General features: G+C 41.2%; 1 protein-coding gene across 2 annotated transcripts; it reads left to right on the forward strand.

Annotated features, from left to right (window-relative positions):
• The first annotated feature begins 9,361 nt into the window (after nucleotides 1-9,361).
• LOC128757880 (kelch-like protein 10) lies at nucleotides 9,362-15,229 on the forward strand. Of its 2 annotated transcripts, none has more exons than XM_053863499.1 (5): nucleotides 9,362-9,435; nucleotides 10,600-11,083; nucleotides 12,226-12,846; nucleotides 14,318-14,467; nucleotides 14,687-15,229. In XM_053863499.1, the coding sequence occupies exons 2-5, from the start codon at nucleotides 10,670-10,672 to the stop codon at nucleotides 15,026-15,028; spliced, it is 1,527 nt and encodes a 508-aa protein (XP_053719474.1). In that variant the 5' UTR covers nucleotides 9,362-9,435; nucleotides 10,600-10,669; the 3' UTR covers nucleotides 15,029-15,229. The 2 variants fall into 2 exon arrangements, with proteins under 2 accessions (XP_053719474.1, XP_053719473.1); XM_053863498.1 differs by having other exon boundaries at nucleotides 9,366-9,608; nucleotides 14,687-15,228.
• The last annotated feature ends 202 nt before the right edge of the window (nucleotides 15,230-15,431 follow it).

Here is a 15,431-nt window from a genome sequence, read left to right on the forward strand (position 1 = left end):
CCACAAGATAACTCATGACAGTCTATTTTTCTTCTAGCCAAACCAAATGTAACTGCGTTTCAACCAAACTGCATTTTGTGATTTGAAGAACAGAAAAAACAAGGTCACTTGAGTTGTTCTTCACTCTGCTCCTTTTCAATCTTTTCAAATTTAAGATGCATATTTGTGAACGCCAATGTCAATGCTATGGAACTGTGGAAATTGGCAGCTTACTTCTAACACACTTCTGCTACTTTACTACTACTACCGGCGAGACAGATATAGTGTGAATGTACAGCATAATGTGTGCAGTCAAAAAAATACTTGGCCAAACTATACACTCTCAGGAATAAGCCCAACAAATATTACAACCAGATGAGATTAAAAAAAAGGTATAAAATAATTCCCTGCAGTGAAAGGGCTCTCATTCTCAACGATTTAATATGTCAATATGATTATTTACTCTGTAAATGTTAAGTTCAACATACAATTAGTAAATAAACTAAATTTCTTTGTAGTGCTTTTCTGTGTGAATTGAATATTATAGTGAACCGCATTGTGATACGCTATGCTATTTGCATTCAAAGATATTAGACATGCTTTTCTCCAACTGTATTGATTGTTTGATCTTGGAAATCATTTCTGTTTATTTCTGCAGTGGACATTTTCAGTGCTCACCAGTGGCGCATTGTGGCAAATGGCCCTGTTAATATGGAGTCTCAGGGACATAAAAATGCCAAAGCGGGGCCAATTTACCTCAAGCAAGGTTCGGTGGTTGAACAGGTTGACTGAGACTGTACTCATGTCTGATGTCCTCTACATTGAAAACGGAACAGTGAACACATTTTCTGACCTCAAACATGTGATGGGTAGAGGGGGTTTCATGAAACAGTGTCCTGACTTTCAGAGGCCACCAGATGGCACTGTCTGCTGTAAAATCTTTGGACTTGAAACCTCACATCATTTCTAAACCAATGGCGCCATATAGTGGCCAGTTTAGTGACACTTGTGACACCCTTTCATGATACCCCATCTACCCAGGTCATGAGGTTTCATGAAACTGTGACCTACTCTTTAGACCTTAGTGGTTCAGTACATTAAGAATAAAATTGATGTGCCATTTTATTGAATAAATGTTTATTGTGCCAAGAGTGCCATCATGTGGACTTTGAAAATTTGGAATTCATGTAGCTTCATCATTCGGTACAAGGTTTAAAACTTATGTCAATGAATGTCAAAGCCAATGATTTCAGGGTGTTTCAAGAAGCTTGGTGGGTATTTATGGGCTGATGCTCCTTTGCACCGATTTCCAATGCTCAGTAAGTAAGTGGATGGTAGTGGTGAGTAGATGAGGTATCGTGAAGCAGTATTGCAAGGTTGGTGAAACAAAAACCTCATCAACACTTCAATTCTATGACATGAAACCTCATCGACCCATCACTAGTGGGAGGTGGCATTCAAAATGACTGTTGAGTGCTATCAAATGAGCCCTGAAAATGAAGACATTGTTTCATGAAACCTCATCATTCCACCCACTGTAACTTGCTCCTCAACTCAACTCTCAAAGTGACACTGTCACACATTGCTGAGGTGGTCAATGAAATGTCCTGTAGGACCACATATACTGGAATAGTTGTGACAGGCAGTGAACGCCAAAGTCAAAAATAATAATAAAAAAAACTATGAATTTATCAAATATTGTATATGAACCACCGGGCCGCACTTTGCCCAGATCTGACCTATTGACAACGGATTACTGTCTGCTATCATTTCCTGTCTCTTTTGTCATTCAGGGTGCATATCCACTCTTGTCTTTCATGCCTCATGATTGCGTCTCACAACTGAGCAGAAAAACACAACTGGCCATTTTACGACCAGTTCACGAAGGCGCTAAGGGCCTCTTGTGAGGTCGCCAGCATGTGCTCCACTTCATAAATCCACTGGTTGCATTGATTGATCCAGCAACCCCACCGGCACATCGAGACAAGAGGTGGGATTTAACAAGCTTTCACTAAGTAGTCAAGGAAATTCTCTTTGGGTTCATCTATCCTCAAGACACTGAGGACACTGCATCATCTGTTCAGTAAGTAGTAATGGCTTTGGTGTCACATGGTTTGATGTTCAGGCTGTTAGCAGTTTACAGCAGCCTTGTTGTCAGATGCATTGACTGAAAAGAAAGGGATCGACTTCATAGACAAGATATTGGCGAAAATATTCTGTTGGAAAAAACGAAGCATATTGAGAGAAGGCATCTAAAGGGTGAGCAAAACTGTTTTATTGTTTGACTGGGTGTTTAATGTCCCAGCAAGTCAGCAGAACGCCATCCAAATAACGCTGCAAATAGTAACAGCTAATGCTTCACCAACATCTGCTTGGTTGACGCGCCAGAAGCATTATTCTAGTGGCGACATAGTTCACGGAGAACTGAGTATAACTCATGGTAGCTGTGGAAAATGTATTGAAAGTGAAATGAAACTATAAAAATTTCCATTCATCTTCTACCCCTTTAGTTATGGGGGTTGTTGGAGGCTTGAGGTGAGAGGTGGGAGACACCCTGAATGTGTTGCCAGCCAATCACAGGACACACAGAGACAGACAACTAGATGAGGTATCGTGAAACAGTATGGCAGGGTTGATGAAACAGTGTCCTAGTTTGCAGAAGCCACTAGATGGCGCTCTTGGTTTAGAAATGATGTGAGGTTTCATTGAGTTACTTGTTGAAGTTCAAACATCTTACAGCAGACAGTGCCATCTGGTGGCTTCTGAAATAACTACACGGTTTCATGAAACCCCATCAACCCTTCAATACTGTGTCCTGAAACGTCTTGGATTTGGATCAGCGGTTGAAGAACATGTATTTTTCTTTCATAAAAACCCCACAACAAAGGCGAAGTCTATTAGACCTGGTATTGCATGGTTTGTCTGACACACTAACAATAGTATCTATGAGAGTGTTGCTATAATCTGCTCTAAATGCTTTGGTTGCTCATATTTCTGATCAGTTGAAACCAGACTAAAACATAGTTTTTGCAGCAGACAGTGCCATCTAGTGGCCTGTGAATATCATCATCATATTCACGAAACCTCATCAACCCTTTTGATACTGTGTTATGAAACTGCATCTAGCCATCACTACAAACAAGCATTCAGACAAACACTCCACACCAACTGGCAATTTTCAGTTCAAAATCAACTTTGGTATGTTTTCGGAATGTGGGAGGAAACCGGAGTGCCCAGAATAAACCTACCCAAGCGCGGGAGAACAAATACTCCATAAAGAAGGGATTAAGGTTGCGCCAAGCTGGAAGCAAACATGCAACTTTCTTGCTGCGTGGTGGCTGCCGCTCTACCACTGTGCGCCCCCAAACATAATGAAAAATAATAAAATGAATCGAGACAAGAGTCGAGACAATACATGAAGCACTGACTCTATCAGAGGCCAACAGATGGCACTCTCTGCTCTTATCCTTGGACTTGTGCGACTCATTCAGTTAGACCTCTCATCACAACAAAGGTGCCACCTACTGAAAATGAGTGTCTTGTTCCATGAAGCTTCATCAGAAACAGTTTCCTCATTTTCAGTAGGTGGCGCTCTTGGGGTCATAGTGTCATCAAACCGCATCAGCCCATCACAACTGTCTTAAAGTGTGTCATGGTTCTGTAGAACAGGCCCAAATGCAAAACCTTTTAATTATGAAAACCAAATAAATGTGACAAAGCCTCTCAGTTCTTCTATTAAATCATATGCAGTTTATATAGTGCTATAAAATGCATCACAAAAAATGTATAGACTAAGAATGGATGTCCAATTCTCCACCTGTGAACTACACTGAATGAATGGCTCAACAGCGGGATCTCCATTTATTTTAATAAAGTCATTTGTCAAAATTTCAAATTTTAAGAAATTGAAGTTCTTTGGAAGTAGAGGATCACAACAACTTCAAATATAGGTGCTGTTTTTGATTTGCAAAAAAGTCATGTGGTCGTTGGCATCCATCCATCTGCTTGCAAACCAATTCCGAAATGGGACAAATTCTGGACAAAGAACAACTGACTCCATTGTGGTGGTATTCTGGGGATCCATCTGGAGCCACAAATCCTTTGAAGCAAATGTACACAAAGGGCACAAGGCTAGTGCCACCAAGACTACATTCTTGGTTATTTTATTGATTTATTCGCATGCAGTGTTTTTATACAGTAATGTAAAATTAGCAACTTGGTGGAGGGTTGCCATGTTTGACGTCTCTCTGCTTTGCTCCTTCCATTTGTTGGTCGATTCAAGATTCATTTTAGCCACCAACTGATAACCATTGAACAAGAGCTTGTCAGAGGTCTTTTTTTTTTTTTCTTTTGTGGGACAATCCTGGCACTTAACAGACGTGACAGATCCAGTCGGGTCTGCATGGGGCTTGACATTTACTCTTGGGTGTTCCACTTGGGTGTAAATGTCAAGTGGGCTGGAATAACTGAGATCAGAAGTGTACAACAGCCATTCGTCCCACGTGTATACAAAGCTTTGAATAAAGACAGAAGACCTTCCAGCCACTGTAATGTCAAGAGGCACTTCAGCAAGGAAAGTGCTGTTATAAAAGGAACCCTTTGGTCACAACCTGGTTTCCTGGTTCCTCTGTTGTTGGAGGACAATTGTCTTCAACAGATAAAAAAAAAAAAAGCCATGTGTTTTATGGGGACAGTGCCCCCCAAAGCAGTGTTCATTAAACCACATAACTCTGCATTCCTGAAATAAGTGCCTCTGTAAGTAAATGATGCTGACTCCTCACTCAATAATTCATTACTTAATGATCCCGTTGGCCAAAATGTTAGAATGTTGTCACACTGCCAGTGTTTTAAAAGATTTATGCTATTTCACTTTTATGATACGCCTCTCGTCTGCGTTTGTCCTCGGGCGAGGTTTTTCGTTTGATTCACCACGGCGCTGTGGAAACACCACACTTGAAATCCGTCTGAGCAGCCTGGCTACTTTCTGCTTTTTGCTGTGAGGCTCAGCCGCAATGGAACGCACATGTTTTTCCAACGCTGTACATGCATGTGCAAAGGAAGCTTCTCATCCTCGTGTGTGTGTGTGTGTGAGTTGTGGGGGTGATCATACCTGGATGAGTGACACTAACAAGATGCTTCAGGCACTGCTCTCTGGGCCGTGAGGGGAAATGTGATAGGATGTGGGAGGATCCTAAATGAGTCTATCATATATGGACACCTACCAAACCTCTGTGGTGACACCTTCATATAAATATAGGTTTTATCTCCATGTCTTCTGTCAACCAGAAGTCGCTGGTACCACATGTGTTGACTTGTTGACCTGCTTGGAAACTCCCTCACCGCCCAATTTAAAGCCCTTTCCTCCTCTGTGGCGGGGTTCTTGTCCACACTCAAAAAAACTGCTGACGTAGTCCAAAAAAATTCAGAAAAAGTTGCAATTTATTGTGGTCTCCCAAAAGTGTAGTATTTACAAAAAAGTGGAAAAATGCTGCAAGGAGATTATTTACAAAAGTCACATGGAAAAACTGGATGGAGTTCCACAAAAACGACCAAGTCAGCTTTCAAAAAAAAAAAAAAAACAGCTCACTGTGACTCCAAAATCTTCTGCTTCTTTTGGTATTAATCATTATCTATCACCGTGTAGTACAGCAGCGCCACCTACAGGAACAAGAGAAGACTGCAGCGCATCGTACGTTCTGCTGAGAAGGTGATCGGTTGCAGCCTGCCACCTCTTCAGGACCCATAGGTCTCCAGGAGCCAGAGACGTGCAGGTCGAATCAAAGCCGACCCTTCTCATCCTGGTCATGGACAGTTTGTTCCTCTTCCCTCTTTATTTTATTTTATTTATTTTTTGAAAGCACTTTATTCCAAAGCACTTTCCTAGTTGGTGGGATCCCCACAGACCATGGCAATAAATTTGATTCTGAAATTTGATACTGATTCTGAGTAACCACTGTCTTGCACATTTTTCAAGTCACGCCCATCGTCTTCATGTCCTATTTCACCAGAATTCATTTGGTTGTCTTCTTTCTGTCCCTGGTACTGTCACTGTCTCTCCACATGTCCAAGTCATTGGGCCTCCCTAACGTCTCTCAGAGCTTCTCCACGTGAACTGTGCCTCTGATGCATGTGTTTCTAATCTTGCTCTTCCTTGTTACTCCCAATGAAAACCTGTTGATTTTCGACAATGCCTATTCCAAATTCTTTGTGTCATATCTCCTGGCTCTATTCCAGGATGTGGGCAAACTGGTCCTCAAAGGTCTAGGCTGGTGCAGTTTTTTGTTCCCACCAATCAATACTCACAGTTTAACCAATGAGGTGTCAGCTGAAACAAACAACACCTGACTGACAATCCACTGAATACAGTCGTCAGACACCTGGTTGGTGAGAAGGTTTCTTCTTGACTGGTTGGGACAAAAACCTGCACCCACTGTGGACCTTTCTGGAGCAGTTTGCCCTCCCAGTGTTCTAGACCATGCATCATGGCGGGTCTCACCATTTATCTCTAGCAGCTACTTTTCTGTCACTGAACACCCCTGACAGTCATTTCCACCCGTTTCCCTGGATGGTTGATCCTATATACCGAGATCTACCTCAACCTCCTTGTTGTGCCATCAAATCTGCTATGTGACTCTTAGTAAGTGAGCAAAACATTTTGGCAACAAAAGCATGTGAGAGCACAGTCAACCTAGTTAGGCGGGGGCTACTTACATTAAAAAAACCAAAAAAAACCTCAGACTCAAGTGAGGTATTCATGCCATGCTCTGCTTTTATTTTGTGCTAGGTCTTGCTGTGTTCTTTTGTCGAGAGCTTGACTCTGTTAATGGTGCACACCTGGAGCGAATTTTTCACAATCAAGGCACTTGTTAAAAGCCTTGTTCTCTCTGAGGTGTGTGCCAGATTGACTCCACTAACACGTAGGGTGCGTGGCTGTCTCAGATTAGGTTCCATGTTTGGCAACCTGATGCTTGAGTTTGTCATGGTTATTGTTTCTGTAAGCTAATTCTGTCTGCTGTGTGGTTCCTGTGTCTCAGTGCACAGTCCATGATAAACTTGTTCTGTCTGCTTTTTTGAGTTTATGACCACCACGTTACTTCCTGCTGCACTGTAGCTCGCTGTATTTTAACACCAGTGAGTGTCTGTTGGTTTCTCATTTGTTCAGATTTCTACCTTCTGCGTTCTCTCCTCGTTCAGTGCTGCCCTCTGTTCTTCCTTCTGCTGTTTCCTGAATCAATAAGTGAATTTTTAATCTTGATGTCGAGTCTCTTCCCTAGTCGTTGCCACTCACACTTGGATTTTGCTCACACTCAGGACCTCACAAAAATAATAATAATATGACATGCACCCCAAGTAGCCTTCAGAGGTCCAACTATGCTTTATCCAACTTCAAATATTGGACTTTAATATTGTTGCTTACAGAATCTGACATTATTGAAAGGCACTCCTGACAACTTTCACTGTCAACACAAGTGAGATTTTCACTTTGGCTTCTTAAGTGCTGTGCAATGCACAGAAACTTACTGCTTGATCCCAACTACCAAGCTATGCGTTTTAACTGCAGGTATGAGCACCTCCACCTCCCGAGGACACCGAGGAAAACATCTTGTAATTGAAGCTGCATTGGACCAGATTGCTTTGAAGGGTCTTCAAAACCACCAGCTGTTGAACTCACTGCCTTCCTTGAAGCACATATTTAGCCCCGTCTGCTTTAGTACTTGAGCCAATTCGCATAAAGGCGCCATTCACCTTGCACATCAGTGGGGTGACCCTCCACCGCAGATGATGCTTCAAATACTTAAAAACACAAACATATTCAATATTTTTGTAAACTCAAGATGAACACTGTCAAAGTCCTTTTTTTATTTTTTGTAAGAGTTTTTTCCAAGGTGAAACCACGAAAGCATAAAATCTGAATTGCTCAACAACATTAAAGTAATAAAACAAACACAAATGTTTGATCAAGATATTTGACTTTTTTTTACACTACATAACATTGCAAACTGCTAACAGCACAACGTTGATTTTGGCTAAAAACCAGACACGCTGTGCAGGACTTGTCAACAGCTCATACACTTGGACACAATTAAACTTCTAGTAGACTTTGTTTTCTCAAACCTGAAACCAATTGATTTGGCTTCATGTTTTGAATGAAGGCAGCATATATATTTTTTAACTCTCTGACTGAAGAACTGTAACGCAGAGCACCTTAAATGGATCATGTACAATTACAGTAGAAACAGAAGCCAAAATACTTCTAGGATCCACTCACAACAGCAAAATAAAGCAATTTATTTATGGGGTTTCCATCAACTTATTCGAATTTTTACAAATGGCAACGATAAACAATGTACATGCTAGAAATTCGAAAAAAGGCTGAAAATTCACCCAAAAAGTTTTCACATTTAAAAAAAAGAAATGACTTTTTGCGACAGAAACAGGTTTTGTGGACAAACAATGATGTCTCGGCCCCATCTGCCTTGGCTGTCTCCCAGAAAGTCGCCACTTCACAACAATACAGACGCTGTGAAAATTGGTGTACATTCAGCAACAACTGTTCGGGTTATTGCCAACATTAACACAAAATGATGTGTTTCGGATGCGTGTGCTGCACACACACAAGTTTGATGTTTCAAACGTTTATTTTGGCATCAGTGGAATTTAAATTCAAGCAGATTACTCCCTGGGGTGTTACCTGAAGCAGGTGACCACAAGGCTACTAAAAACGTAAAGTGTCCCCCGGACACTCTCTCAGAACTCATTTCTCTCACTTATAACAAAAGCTGAACAGTGGATCCATGTGGACAGTAGAAACGTTTTCATTTTAATGGAGCATTTTTTTGAAACCGTCATGGAAAATAATTGAATGGGAAAATGTGAGCCTGCCATTCTGGATGGGAGCAAAGAAATGTCAGCTGAGAGTGTTGTTTGTTGTGTGGCAGAGAGACACTCTCTGATGACATCATCTCATGGCGCACTCTCTCTCAATGATCGCAAAATGATTACAAATGGAAAGAGCATGAAGTTGAGAGTAATTAGTTAAGAGAGTAATAGAAGATGTATTGTCATCAAGATGCTGGAACAGAAAGCTTCTTCTTCCTAGTCAAGTTACAAGTCACCTCCTGCACCTTGACCTATCTTACATACCTTACAAGTCACAATGGTTCTCTTCATATCCCTCTATTTCTGCATGTCTTGTGAAAGCATATGTGAGCCCTTGGGAACAATTAGCACAATGTTCTGCGATGTCAAAAAGATATGTGGTCTTTCAAAAAAAAAAAAAGCCGAAAAAAGCAGATCAAAGTACAATCTAATTTCAAAGCCACTGCATTGTCACAAACGCAATAAAAACGGTAGCAGCATAGATAGATCATGGTCCAACAGGGAGGCGTTACGCACCTGATTCTGCTTGAAAGATTTCAAGTCGGAGCTATAGTCTTATACGCACTAGCATCATCCGTAGGTTAAAATCACACAGTGCGAAGGACATTGAATTTCAACGTCAAGAAATCTCTGTTGAAGCCAATGCTGCGCAGTTTGCCGCTAACAGACTATGATGCAGTCATCGTGGTGGAAAAAGTCAAATTTCCTATTCACAAGATCATTCTCAGTAACTGCAGTTCTTACTTTCAGTGAGTCGTCGTCTGGACAAAACACTTATCACGGGAATCAGTGCTCAGTGTCCCTTTTGTTGCCACAGTCCGAGTTAATAATCATCAGTCAATCACAAAGAACGGTTTGTGATTGGATCTTCATACACCGGAATATTTTTGGCACCCACTAAATTTAAGAAGGAAAATATAGTTCTTGTTCATACATAAGCTGCACTGCTCTATAAGCCGCGGGTGCAGTGGTGCTGTCTGAGCTGTAGACAGGTCAGTGGTGCACCGGCTTAAAAGCGCTTTTCAAAACAAGTTTTCAAAACAGGGTCCAGCATCGAGAGTGAGGAAATAAAAGTTGCGTAATACGGAGCGCCTTGATTTATCCACGCTGCTCTCACAATAGACAAGGTCCAGCTCTCTAGCTGGGATCAAGTCATCGGCCAAAACTCGCTTGTGTTGACGTCAGACTTTTGAGTCGAACGCGCTTTGCCTCGAGACACTGTCTCACATATTTTATTCACATTAAAGCCCCCAAAATGCACTGTTTTTGCCCGCATGCCCAAAGTTCCGACACCACTGCCGGTCTCAGCGGCTGCTTCTTGATTCCAGACCTCCGGGAGATCAAAGCTGTGGACACGTGGGCAAAAACATAGCATTTTGAGTTCTTTAAGGGTAAATAAAAAGCCTCCCATTTCAGATAAATATATATATATATATATATATATATATATATATATATACATAAGCCGAGCTGTTGTGTAAGCCGCGGGGCTCACACCGTGAGAAAAAAGTAGCGGCTTACACTCCGGAAATTACGGCAATATAATAAAAAACTGAAGAATAATTGAAGACTTTTTACTCAATTTTCTAGCAATAAACATGTTAAACTAATGAACACTTATGGCTACAACTTGATCCAGTGTAGACGCAGTTTGCCCATGAATCGTCTGTAATGATGTTAAATGTTACCTGTAGATTATTTCCTTTCTAACTGGATGTTTCTTCTCATCTCTCCTCCTAGAGCTTTTTTCGAGCGCTGGTCTGCCCCCAGGCAGAAGGAGTTCACCATTAAAGGAATCTCTGCGACTGCCATGCAACAAATTATCAAATACGCGTATACCAACTCAATTTGCTTGACCCAGCACAACGTCAGGGATTTACTGCGAGGGTCCGATTATGTCAATATATCCAAAATTACTGCAGCTTGCATCCAATATCTGGAGGAGATCCTCGAACCCAAGAACTGCATCAAGATCTGGCAGTTTTCTAAGACCATACATTCTTGCGATCTCCACCAAAAGATATACAAATATATTCTTTGTCACTTTGAGGAGCTTGTCTTCTCAGACGGGTTCACCGAACTCACCGTTCAGGAGCTCATGGAAATTCTTGAAAATGACACTCTGATTGTACGAGAGGAGAGTACGGTTTTCGAGGCCATAAGCTTTTGGATCGCACATGAACCAAACACACGAAGTGGGCACATCACCGATCTGTTGCCAAAGGTGAGTTTATCTTAAATGGTTTGTTGCAATAGCTTCTGCATGTATTTGTTTCTTGACATTGAACTTTTCCTTGAATAGTTATCGTCCGTCTCTGTGAGACTCTCGATTAGTGAAAGGCAAGTGATTTCGGATGATCTTCTCTGTTGGCCATTATTGTCCTCAAAGCCAAAGGACGTTGGATAGACAGTCATGTTTTGACTCTGAGTCTCAAGACACTTCATGGTACATCAATACTATCATTGCTGTGCAGTAACTTTGCGGTGGTTCTTCAACCTCTAACAGTTTCTTGCTGTCATTCAATTTCTTTTTTTTTCTTTTTTGTTTGCTTTATTAGAGAAAATGTTTGTACAATTTTTTATTTCTTTATATATATATATATATATATATATATATATATATATATATATTTTTTTTTTTTTTTTTAAGCCAGAAAGTGGTGATAGGTAGGTGAGGTATCATGAAACAGAATTGCACGGCTGATGAAACTGTGTCCTAATTTTCTGTTCGGTTAGATGTGATGTGAGGTTTCATTGAATTAATTCTTCAAGTCCAAACATTATACAGCAGACAGTGCCATCTGGTGGCCTCTGAAAATCAGGACACTGTTTCATGAAACCTCACCAACCCTTGTACTGTGAAAACGTATCAACCTATCACCCTACATTTTTTTTTTTTCCAATAACGTTTTATAGCATTTGAGATATTAAATTCAGTGCGATCCACCAGAGAGCAGGTGGTAATAAGATAATGGAGCTTGCTCAACAGCGAAGCCCTGCACGTGAATGACAAACCCTTCAGTACTTGTAAATCCAGATGAAACCACAGAGCATCTCACCAAAATTTCCAACTACTCATTGGTGAATGTCAACTTTTGGTGCCTGGATTCCCCATGTAAAAACGTTGAATCTAATTCCACCCTTCTCACCTGTTGACCAAAGTATGGGAGTTTGACTTCTGTACTCCAGAGGTGTGATGAAAGAAAACACTTGAATTAACACCTGTAACATCTCAGTAACTACGAGTTTGTGACAAGACTATTGTTTATAATCAAATAGAAGAGTGATGACTATAAAATAAGATGAATTATAGCAGAGAAATGTTGCAATCCCTTCATCTGACTATGTCTTCTTCTCTCTTTCCAGGTTCGCTTAGCCCTGTTAAGTTTGGAATACATCTCAGTGAAGGTGCGAGAGAATAGTTATGTGAAACGTGACAATGTTGCAGTGATGATGGTGGACAATGGCATCAAAATTATAAATCATTACAGAAGAAAGGGCCGGAGTGTGCCCGGATCCTGCGATCTGCTGGCTCGCCCTCGGCTGCCTAGCGGCATTCTATTGGCTATTGGTGGATGGAGCTGCGGATTGAAGACAACCTCCATCGAGGCTTATGATCTCCGTGTTGACCGCTGGGTTAACTTGACTATTAAACTCCAGCACCACCGTGATTTTTTTGGAGCAGCGTTCCTCAACGGATATGTCTACTGCCTTGGTGGGACCAACGGGTTCAGAGAGTATCTGAAAAGTGTGCAGAGATACAACATGGCCACACACACCTGGCAGGATGTGACGTCGATGCACTGCCGTCGCTTCTCCTTATGTGTGACAACACTTAATGGCTGCATCTACGCACTGGGTGGCTTCAACGGAGAGAACGTACTCAAAAGTGCAGAGCGCTACACACCGGAAGAAAACGAGTGGAGCCTAATTTCTTGCATGCATCAGTTCAGAAGTCAGGCAAGTTGCACCACACTACACAACAAGGTGAGTAAAAGCAGTCAACCGGTTTATTAAAATGGGTGCCAACCTTAAAAAGTGACGCCTGTTGATGCAACCCATCCTCACTCGTATGGTGTATAACACCACTTTTGCGTCCACCTTAGGCATCGCATGAAGACATATACTGTATGCATAGGCGTGTTCATGGATCCCCTTCCTGTGTAGTATGAATATATGAAGTGCTATATTTATTGTAGGTCTTGGTTCATTTGAAATGTTTTTAAGATGTCCGCATTCATGTATATTACTTCCGGTCACATGACTGCAGCCTAACCAAGCTGGAAATTTTTACTGTAAAAAACACAGAATACATTTGAATCACTGAAATAATAAGCTTTTATTTGTATAAATTGACATAAATATGCCACACACTGAGATTCAGCAACACTTTAAGACCATCGCGTAGCAGGCTATGCTGCACTGTCATTGTGAACTAAGCACAATTTTCAATTAAGTGTGTTTTACCATGCGCCAAATGGAGATCCCAAAGTGAATTACTGTGCTTTTTTATGGACCAAATAATGTATTGGACAATCCAAATATATCCCTATAAAACAGATCAATATTGTGGGTCAGAGAGTTCGTATCATACATTAGCGACTCAAATGGTCTACTGCGTCCGACAACATGAACAATACAACATGTATGCACAACAGTATGTTTTTATTTCTTCTTGACAAACAACAGTCTGCTAGCATCCAGGCTAACGTTAACATCCTCATACCTCTAACAGATCTATCACCGCAACATAGCGGAGAAGCCGGCTTCGGCTCCGCCCATTTCTTCTCCGTTGGTTCACCAAACCAAGTGAGATTATCAGCGCCGATGCAAGAGGTTGCAAAAACGTTGGAGCAGGCAACACTCAATATGCAGGAAACAAAACACAGCACGGCAGCCAATGACTCGTCTGTGCACATGGTGGAAGTGACCATGTCATGCGTAAAGTGTCACGTCGTTAAGTGTCCCAATTCCTAGAGTCGGCACAACCAAGTGCTAGTGCTAAGTGCTAGTGTTAGGGTGAGAAATGGGTTTCTTTTCTTTAACATGACGCTGTCAATATATGTGTCAACATGCAACACAGATGGCTGACTTTTGCATCACCCGTGGACGCACTCGAATAGTCGATATTTGAGCGTTCGGAGTGACAATTCAAATTTGTTAGGTCACTCGAAAAAATCAAAATAAAAAATTCACTTTGTCACTGTGTGGAATCCGCTCTAGTGCAGTGGACTTACAGTAAGGTAGAATAGGCTTTAAACATTTCCACCACATTACCTCATGTAAATCAAGTTACATAGTCAAATTCAATATGCATGCTTATTAATATTTGAGACAACGGTAATGAATGCTTAATACAATTAAATAGGGAAATTATGCATTAAACCAGAAGACGGATTAGAACTTAAATGCCACGTGCCATATGGTTTAGTAACCCCACACTAAATCTTCTGCCTAGATTTATGTTTGCGGAGGATTTAATGGGAGAAATCGCCTCAGATGTGCTGAGCATTACAATCCAGAGGCGGACCAGTGGACATTAATCAGACCCATGATGAGAGTGCGCCGCGGACTCGGAGTCTTCTCCTTTGCGGACCATGTATTTGCAGTGAGTACATAAGAAAGTGTTGAGTGTTCTCCTCCATTAAGTTTAAAAACGTTGAAGATATATGTATATCAATGACTGAGATCTCCAGTTGAAGCTGCTCTGTTTCTCAATGACAACGGTGAGACATTATACATATACTATTACTACATATTGTACTGTCATCAGATGATATATTCATTGAGATACTGTGTCTCTCTGACTATGCTTTTACCCTTTTAGGTTGGTGGCCATGATGAGGAGACGCTGCGCTGTGTTGAAGCTTTCAATCCGAAGACAAACACCTGGCACACAATGTTCCCCATGATCAAACCCCGTGTTCTTTTTTCCGTTCACGTTGTTGAAGATCGGGTGTTTGCCGTTGGGGGAACAGAAGGATCAATTTTGTTGGGCCACGCCCCCATTGAGTACTACGACGCCAAAACTAGGAGATGGTTGACGGCCTGCCCCATGAACAAATCCCGGTGGGGTATGAGCTGCTGTGTTGTTACTGGAATTCCCAACATTATTGAATATATAGTCCCTCGAGATTCCCTTCCACCCTTGAAGTTAGGGCCTGGGTGAAGGCATACTAAAGAGTTTCGAGAAGTCGTATGATTGTACTGAACCGTTGTGTTGAACAAAGAGCATACCACAAAAGCACACTTTCTATTATGTATTGCTTTTTCCATTTCCTACTTTTTGAGTTTTTTCTTCATAGCTTCAACAATTGTAAATTGTTACAAATGTATAGTGTATTTATGATGAGAACAAGCTAAAAATTTGCCAAAAAATAAATAAAACTCACCATTATATGTGGTTGCCAATCATTAGCCTGCATAGTTGCCGAAGGACATTTGTGCAAGCACATTGTTATTAGTGTGTTATTGTAACACAAAGTTCAATCAGACGTGCGAACAACTTTCCAGAAAAGTAACACACAACATTGATTTCATATTTCTTCATATTACCACCATAACATAGCCAA

This window comes from Synchiropus splendidus, chromosome 4 (assembly GCF_027744825.2).
Source record: "Synchiropus splendidus isolate RoL2022-P1 chromosome 4, RoL_Sspl_1.0, whole genome shotgun sequence".
NCBI classification, from domain to species: domain Eukaryota; kingdom Metazoa; phylum Chordata; class Actinopteri; order Syngnathiformes; family Callionymidae; genus Synchiropus; species Synchiropus splendidus.

Bases quoted from the DNA above. Each gene is read 5' to 3' on its own strand.
- LOC128757880 (XM_053863498.1), top strand. From the start codon at position 9,502: ATGCTGCGCAGTTTGCCGCTAACAGACTATGATGCAGTCATCGTGGTG. The intron at 11,084-12,225 runs GTGAGTTTATCT...CTCTCTTTCCAG, and splicing joins TCACCGATCTGTTGCCAAAG to GTTCGCTTAGCCCTGTTAAG. The intron at 12,847-14,317 runs GTGAGTAAAAGC...TCTTCTGCCTAG, and splicing joins GCACCACACTACACAACAAG to ATTTATGTTTGCGGAGGATT.